This window comes from Moschus berezovskii, chromosome 27 (genome assembly GCF_049115385.1).
Source record: "Moschus berezovskii isolate FMDL1 chromosome 27, NW_MosBer_1.0, whole genome shotgun sequence".
Classification (NCBI taxonomy): Eukaryota; Metazoa; Chordata; class Mammalia; order Artiodactyla; family Moschidae; genus Moschus; species Moschus berezovskii.
The window spans coordinates 15,615,565-15,624,062 of NC_142486.1; the positions used below are offsets into that span (position 1 = coordinate 15,615,565).

An 8,498-nucleotide genomic window follows, 5' to 3' on the forward strand; every position below is an offset into this window, starting at 1 on the left:
GGTTGAAATTTTCAAAAAGGCTAGGAAACAATTCTCATAGCCATCAATAGTTCAGTGTTGAGTTCATGAATAGTTTTTAAAGTTTGGGACAAACTGTAGTATTTGCTATTTGAAGTACTATTTGTAATTGGCATATTACGATGTAACATTGGTCTTCATTTCCAACTTAAAACGCCTAAAAATGCCTAACAGGTTTTTAGATTTGTGAATTTTAGTTGAAATGTATTTTACGATGTTACTAAACCTGCAGAAATATTGAAATATTTCAGAGAACTTATTCACTGTACATTTAATTTATTTTATTTATAAAAGTTATGAACTGTAGAAAGTTTTACTTGTTGGGTCAAATGCTTGTTGCATTTGAAGTGCTAGTTACAAGAAAATCAAATACCTTCAATGTATAAATGCTATTAAGTTTTTAAAGGACTCTGGAGTATAAGTAAGTTTGTTTAAAGAAATTTAGTCTATTCAACCTGAATCAGCTCTGTCAAACATTAATTAAAAGCCTCATTTTAAAAAAATAAATAAATAAATAATGGTGGTGGGAGGGAGGGTTGGGAAGCTGGCTGGAGGTAGAGGTGGTGAAGTTTATAAATCTAATTAAAAATGAAGTTGCATTTCCATTTTCCAAATCCACCCATCCACCAGCGTACTGTGTCACTAGACATTATGTACGATTTTACTTTGCGACAGAAACCATTACATTTAAAAATTCATTACAGCAAGGTGAGTTAGACACATGATGGATGCAGCTTTAATTCTGCCATATATTATTACAGTTAAAATGTAAATGATGAAAAATATTTTGTGCTTATCAGCATTTATGTGGAAATGTGTTTTACAGTGATATATGATGTTATTTTTCTATTATTGTGATGAAAAAAAAAGCAATACAAAAAGACGAAGTGTTTATTAAAACATGAAAAAAAAAAAAGAAATAAATGGTTTTGCAGCACTGAAGAGATTATAGAAAGTAAATAAGCTAGATCAGACCTGTTTTATGTAGTAATTTTATAGTTTATTTTAATTATTTCAGTTGTAAAATATTGTTATACTGTTAATTAGTTCTGATTGTTCATATTAAACTATTGTAATGCAAAAAAATAAATAAATAAATAAAATCAAAACAAAAAAAATAATAAAAAGTAAAAAGGAAACAGGTGAAACTTTAATAATCTTATTTAAACTAATATATTAAAATATTATTTTAATATGTAAAAAAAAAATAAAAAAATAAAATAAGTGTCTTAGCAATGTTATCAAGGATCCAGGTCCTTTCTATCTTGCTATCTACCATAGTACTTATCACCATTTGAGAATATAGTGTAGGAGTTAACCCAGATTCTGAAGCCAAACTGCTTAAATTTGTAACCTGGCTACCCCTTTACTAGCTGTAGAGTTAAATTACTCAATCCCTCAGTTTCCGTGTCTGTAAAATGGAGATGATGATTATAATATTAACTACCCCAGAGGGCTGATCTGAGGACTGAATGAATAGCTGTGAGGATTAAATATGTAAAATTGAAACAGCTTCCCTAGTTCCCCTAGAGGATGAGATGGTTGCATGGCATCATCGACTCAATGGACATGTGTGTGTGTGTGTTTTAGTGGCTCAGCCGTGTCCAACTCTTCGCGACCCCACAGACTGCAGCCAACCAGGCTTCTCTGTCCATGGGATTCTCCAGGCAAGAATATTGCAGTGGACTGCCATTCCTTTCTCCAGAGGATCTTCCCGATCTAAGGATCGAACCCTGGTCTCTGGCACTGCAGGCAGATTGTTTACCTTTTAGGTTACAGAGAAGTCCTCAACGGACACGAGTTTGAGCAAACTCCGAGAGATAGTGAAGGACAGGGAAGACTGACATGCTGCAGTCTATGGGGTCGCAAAGTCGATTACGACTGAGCGACTGAACAACAACCCTAGTTCTAGTTCATTCCTCAGGCTCAGTTTTATCCTGGAGACATTCCTGTATCGTTTTAATAAACTCCCCTACTTGAAACCATTCATTTCTGGAGTTCGCCACGAGGCTCCCCACTCTGTCATTTCGCTTTGGCGCCATCTGGCACCCCAAAGGGAAGTGACGCGCCTGCGCTCTCCACCCGCTGCCCTTTGTTTCTTCCCCTGGTCGAATCTGGAACCTGTATCTTTAAGGTTCTCGGTCAAGACTCAAGAGTTCAGGGGCGGGAGCCAAGGGACGCCCGCCTGAAGTCCTCTCAGGTTGGTCCAGTCCGGGTAAGGGGAGGGATTTAGCGAACTCCGCATAACTAATTGGTCTTTCATTTGGCTCCGCCCCTGTGAGGCAACACAAACGCCTGTGATTGGTCAGGGGCTCTGGAGGCGGGGGCTCCGAGCTTAGCGTCTGGTTCTCCCGGACGGTCCCGGCTGCAGGTCGGTGGGCGGCATGTCCGCGAGTGAAGAGACGCATGGAGGTGCCAGAGGAGAGAGCACTACTGCTACCGGCCCCTTCAGCTTCAGCTCGGAACCAACGCTCGAGGACATGTAAGCCGTCCTTGCCCAGCCTGAGCTGGGGAAATCGCCCCTACTCCCTCCTTTCTGGGAGGGTCCCTCCACGTGTTCGGAAAAAAAGGCTAGTATCTGTGCTCAGGTTCTAGGTTCTAGTTCTGGGGGCTGACCCCAGGCGAAACTTCTAACCTTCTCCTCTGCAAAATGGGCTTAACTATACACATCTGATTCATGGGGTCGCAAAGAGTCGGACACGACTGAGCGACTGAACTGAACTGAACTGAACTGTATTGAATACACATCTGAGGCGGGGGACATACCGGAGTACGGTGATGCTTCTGCCCTGCCTCTATCCTCCAGGGGCGGGAGGTAGGATGGGAGCAAATGTAGCGTTGAGACGTCGAAGACATTTCTTTCTGAAGGAAATCCAGGAGGGCTTCTTGGGGGAAGTGTCCTGGGGCTGTATTCTGTAAAATCAATAGGATTTAGATATGCAGAGACAGGGTTATTCCGGGTGGAGGAAAATTGCAGAAGCAACAACAGGAAGTGGAATAATGAAAATGAGGGTGTTATTAGATTTGAATAGTTTAGGGTCTGTGTAAGGATGCACCCATTTTACAGATGAGAAAACCAAATCTTCTAAAAAAGAGATGACTTGTTTAGGCCATCCAAAGAATTAGTTGCAGAATCCCCTCTGACTCGCATGCCCCCATTGCATCTCACTGAGTACCTGCCAGGGCCCTGCATCTCCTCCCCCATCCCCTAACCTTGAACCTGGACTTCCACCCCTTTCTCCCATTCCAGCCGCCGCCTCCATGCTGAGTTCGCTGCTGAACGAGACTGGGAGCAGTTCCATCAGCCTCGGAACCTCCTCCTGGCCTTGGTGGGGGAAGTGGGGGAGCTGGCAGAGCTCTTGTGAGTAGATGACAGGCTTTCTGGAAGAGTCTGTGTTGAGAGGGGAGGGGAGGATTCATTTGGCCATCAAATATCCATGGATCCAGTGTCCACTCCTCACTACCAAGCTCTTCTGTACCTGGTTGCTGGGCATTCAGAGAGATGACTTATGGGTCCGCTGCCCTCTAGGGATTCCCAGTCTCCTGGGAGAGAAAGGCGTAAACACAGCAAGGCAGATCCAGGTCTGAGAAAGGGTGGTGGGAACCTTCCTTTACCTCTGCCTCTGGGGTAGAAAGGCTGGTCTTCTATAGAAGGCATTCCAGAGAGGGGGAACCACATTTCAAAGGTAGTGAGATGGAAAAGGGAGAGTTAAATTCAGTGAGAATGTAGGAATTCAGCGATAATGAGGATTCCTTTAGCGTAAGCTTCTTGACAAAGGGTAAGGATTTTGTATGTCTTGTTCTCTCGTGTGTCCCAAGTGCCTGTTACACAATAAGTACTCAATACATATATCTCTTGTGGCTGCGGAGGAGAGGAGTAGGATAGGAACACAGAATGGTAGGATTCGGCTGGGAAGTAATGGAGTTCTGGACAGAACACCTGACCCGATTTGAGTGGGAGAAAGATCATTGTACCTGCAGAGTGGATTTGATCCCCTAGGAGAATTTTGTCAGGGGAGATCAGTGAGGAGACTGGTGTAGATGAGGCAAAAGGTGGTGAGGACTAAACCAGGGTAGTCTCAGGGGCATGGAGAAATGACAGCACAGATGTGTGGGAGGGCAGTCCATTCATTCATTACAGGTCCATGAGCACCGTCTGGGTGCTAGGTCATCTAGAATCAAGATATGGCCTTGAACAAGATGGATACGCTCACAGTGCAAAGAGACTGACAATAAATAAGTGAACTAACTTTAAAAGATATGGAATTGTGACAAGTTCTAGGAGGCAAATAACACAAGGTGTTGAGAAAGAAGGTAACAGAGGGAGAAGGCTGTTTTAAGGAGGTAACATTTGAGCTGAGACCTGATGGGAAGCATGGGTGGGGGAAGAGCATTCAAGGTTGAGGGAGCAGTAAGTGCAAAGGCCCTGTGACAGTTTGGCCTGCTTGCAAGACAGAAGAGGCCAGAATGAGTGGCTTAAAGTGGAGGGTGAGAGGGAGCATGGTGGATAATGACACTGGCAGATACAGGAGTCATTTCATGCAGAACCTGGAGGGTGTGGTAGGAGTTTGGATTTTATTCCAAGCACAGTTGGAGGAGTTGTTTTTATTTTTGGCTGTGCTGGGTCTTTGTTGCTGCATGTGAGCTTTTTCTAGTTGCAATGCATAGGGTCTACTCTCTAGGTGTAGTGTCTTCTCTTGTTGCAGAGCATTGACTCTAGGGCGCTTGAGCTTCAGTAGTTGCAGTGCATGGGCTCAGTAGTTGTGGCACACAGGCTTAGCTGCCCCATGGCATGTGGAATCTTCCTGGACCAGAGATCGAACCTGTGTCCCCTGCATTGACAGGCAGATTCTTAACCACTGGACCACCAGAGAAGTACAGTTGGGGGAGTTTTAAGCAGGGGAGGGATGACATGTAATTTGTTCTTTTAAAAGATGGTAGGGTAAGAAGAGAAGATGAGTTAGCAGACTTTTGCCGTGGTCCAGGTCTAAGGTTTAGTCTGGGGTAGAAGTGGCTGGGGGTTGGCAGGTAGGACTGGGTCCCAATAAGTGAAATGTCCTCTCCTTGGCTTAGGTAGGGACACAGAGGTCTGGGTAAATCATCTGATGAGGTCTCTTCCCCACCATAAGGAGTCCAGGGCCCAGATGGATTGACTTGTCCTGGAAGAAACTTCTAGGAGGTGGGAGTTCACTGCTTCCAGGTGTGGGCTGCTCCTAAGAGAGGGGGCGCCCACTGTCCTAGTGAGCATCTGTGTGTGTGTGCCTGTCTTATGTGTTCTGTCCCCAGTCAGTGGAAGCCCGATGAGGAGCCTGGGCCCCAAGCCTGGTCCCCCAGGGAACGAGCCGCCCTTCAAGAGGAGCTCAGTGATGTCCTCATCTACCTGGTAGCATTGGCAGCCCGCTGCCGTGTAGACCTGCCCCAAGCAGTGCTCTCAAAGATGGACACCAACCGGCGACGCTATCCAGCGCATCTATCCCGTGGCTCTGCCTGCAAGTATACAGACTTGCCCCATGGGGCCACCTCTGAAAACCAGCCTGCGGGGCCTTCAGACCCTGCCTCTGAGTCCACAGGTCAGGTCTCAACCTAGAAACATGGGCACAGAACCTGCAGCTCAGCATGGCCTCTGAGGAGCAGAGGGTGCCTTGCCAAGGTACCTCATTCTCGTTCTTTCCTAAGAGATCACGGACCTGGGGGCTACACTTCTTGAGGTCTAAGGGCCCAGAACCTCCAGAAGATAGCCTCCTGTTTTTTTCTCCCTCAATAAAACTTTCGGTTACCAGCTTCTAGATTTTTCCTGGGGCAGCCAGGGAGGCTCTGTCTCAGTCCATGCTGGAGAGGGGCACCTGGAACGCCTGTGAGCCCAGCTCCCATGTTTTTCTATTGTACCTCCCACCTGCAGAGCAGAGAGATCTGATTTCTAGAAAGTTCCCTGTCTGATCTCATGTAAGTCCCTTCCCCTTCTCTAAATAAGATCAGAGGCTTTATATAGTGTTGGATAGGAGCCCAGATTATGCAGCCAGGCTCTCTGGGCTCAGATGCCATCTTTGGTACTAGATGATGTTTGTTATGGGGCTTCTCAGGTGGTGGGAGTGGTAAAGAACCCGCCTCCCAATGCAGGAGACATAAGACACACAGGTTTGATCCCTGGGTGGGGAAGATCCCCTGGAGGAGGGCATGGAAACCCACTCCAGTATTCTTGTCTGGAGAATCCCATAGACAGAGGAGCCTGGAGGGTTACAGTCCATAGGGCTGCAAAGAGGTGGACATGACTGAAGCAACTTAGCATGCAACACAATGTTCCTTATATTTTTATCTTTCTGTACTGCCATTTCCTCATCTAAAATGAAAATAATGGTATCTACCTAGTCGGGTTGTAAGGTTTAAGTAAGCTATTGTATTATAAATAGAGTGCTGGACTTCCCGGTCCAATGGTTAAGACCCCACACTTCCAATGCAAGGGGCCTGGGTTTGATCCCTGGTCGCAGAACTAAGAGCCCACATGCCACATGGTCAAAAAAAAAAAAAGTAGAGTGTTTAGGACAGTGCCTGGCACGTAGTAGGCAGTTGTAAGTTTGCAGTTGTCGTTATCAGTTTGCGCTTTCAACTCAAAACTTTCAGGGGCCCAGAGCAGGAAATATCAGTTAGGCCAGCCTGGGCCTAGGGCTGAGTCCCAGGCCCCAGTCTTGTCCATCACACCCCAGAGCTGTGAGAGCCCTCTGCCCCTCTCCCTTGGCCCCCAGCACAGATCAGGGTCAGGTCTGTCTGTTGTGGAGCAGAACAAGGTTTCTTTTCTTTTGGACCTTGGAATGCCTAACACTCCCCATCCCAACCCCTACCCCCACCTCCCACCCCACCCCTGCAGTCTTCCTTCCCAAGGCCAGTTTGTTGTTCCACTTCTATACCTAAAGACAGTGTTGGGAATGTATGATTCACACGTTGTGTGACCTCAGGCACATGACTTCCTTTTCAGAGATACCTGTGGCCTGCCTCCTCCACCGTGTTTCCACATCAGTGAAATGAAGCCTTCCACTTTACTGGCCTCAGTCCTCTTATTAATGACCTCACTCCCTCTTAACCAGTGACCTCTCTTACTTCCCTGGTAAGAGAATGCATCAAATTGGAACTGCTTTAAGTTCCCAAACCTTCCTTTCCTCTTCCCATCAGTGATATCTTATTGATCTCTTATTTCATCCTGTCTCCTTGATCAATTATCTCCTCTCTCCTCAAGGTCTCTTCCTTTCCATTAGCCCTTCCCACCAGCCCATAAAGCATAATCGAGCCTCTTCCCTATTGATAAGGCAAAACCAACAAAACTCCAGCTACTTCCATCATGCTTTTCATAGCCAAGCCACACATTCTGCTTCCTTATTCTTTCATTTCTGCCCTAACCCACTCAAGGTTGGCTTTCACCCCCACCCCTTTCCCTGTTGGCTCAGGGGTAAAGAATCCATCTGTGATACAGGAGGCGTGCATTCAGTCCCTGGGTTAGGAAGATCCTGTGGAGGAGGAAATGGCAATCCACTCCAGTATTCTTGCCCGGAGAATTCCACAAAGAGAGAAGCCTGGCGGGCTACAGTCTATGGGTCATAAAGAATCAGACACAACACGACTGAGCATGCACACACGTCAACTGAAACTGTTCTCTTCGCTTTCCCTGAATTCACACACACACACAGTGGTCACCAGAGCAGCATCTGACATTTAAATTTCCTCTGTGAAACACTTTCCTCTAGATTTCCCAGACACTTTTTCTTTCTACCTCTGGCTGTTCCTTTACAGATTCAAGTTCTCAAGTACCCTCTTCTGGATGTGGTGCCAGACGTGATACCCCTGAGCTGTTACTTCTATCACCTCCCTGACGCCTCCACATTTACTTCACACTCAGTGTGTCCAGACTGGGCTGCAACAATGGCTGCCACTTCAACTCCCGTCCTGCTCCTCATCCTGTGTCCCCATTTCAGTGACACTGCCTGCAGTCCCCCAAGCTAAGAAGTGAAATCAGGCCCAACTCTCCCAGGTCCACTTTAACTCCTATGAATTCTAGTTCTATATGTCAGATCCCTCCCTCCCCTCTAATCCCTCAAGGCTTCTGTGTGGCCTCTGAACCGTTCACCTGGATTTCAATGTCCTCAGTGGTCTGTCTCCTGCCAACCTCCTTGCTTTTTGTCCCAAATTCCACCCCCGGGATGTCTACAAGCTCTAATAAGTCTGCCATGCAGGTTCCGGGGCTCTCTCCATACTTCCCCAACCCCAACTCTCTTGACCTTAAGACCAACTTAAATGTCACCTCTGAGGGAACTTCCCTGGCAGTCCAGTGGTTAAGACTCCACACTTCCAATACATGGGGGTGCAGGTTCCATCCCTGGTCAGGGAACTAAGATCCCTGCAGGGCACAGCTAAAAAAAAATGTCACCTCTGAGAAGAGCTTCTCCAAACTCCAAGATTGCACTGAGGAACTCTCCTATCCAACAGCTCCACCA

General features: G+C 46.5%; 1 protein-coding gene across 1 annotated transcript; it reads left to right on the forward strand.

Annotated features, from left to right (window-relative positions):
* The first annotated feature begins 2,331 nt into the window (after positions 1 to 2,331).
* DCTPP1 (dCTP pyrophosphatase 1) lies at positions 2,332 to 7,348 on the forward strand. Its single transcript, XM_055409857.2, has 3 exons — positions 2,332 to 2,500; positions 3,269 to 3,379; positions 5,305 to 7,348. Exons 1-3 carry the CDS (start codon positions 2,403 to 2,405, stop codon positions 5,603 to 5,605), a joined length of 510 nt encoding a protein of 169 aa, XP_055265832.2. The 5' UTR covers positions 2,332 to 2,402; the 3' UTR covers positions 5,606 to 7,348.
* The last annotated feature ends 1,150 nt before the right edge of the window (positions 7,349 to 8,498 follow it).

Excerpts from the sequence above, each read along its gene's own strand:
- DCTPP1 (XM_055409857.2), top strand. The coding sequence starts at position 2,403 with ATGTCCGCGAGTGAAGAGACGCATGGAGGTGCCAGAGGAGAGAGCACT. Across the intron at positions 2,501-3,268 it reads GAACCAACGCTCGAGGACAT|CCGCCGCCTCCATGCTGAGT; the intron begins GTAAGCCGTCCT and ends CTCCCATTCCAG. Across the intron at positions 3,380-5,304 it reads GGGGAGCTGGCAGAGCTCTT|TCAGTGGAAGCCCGATGAGG; the intron begins GTGAGTAGATGA and ends TTCTGTCCCCAG.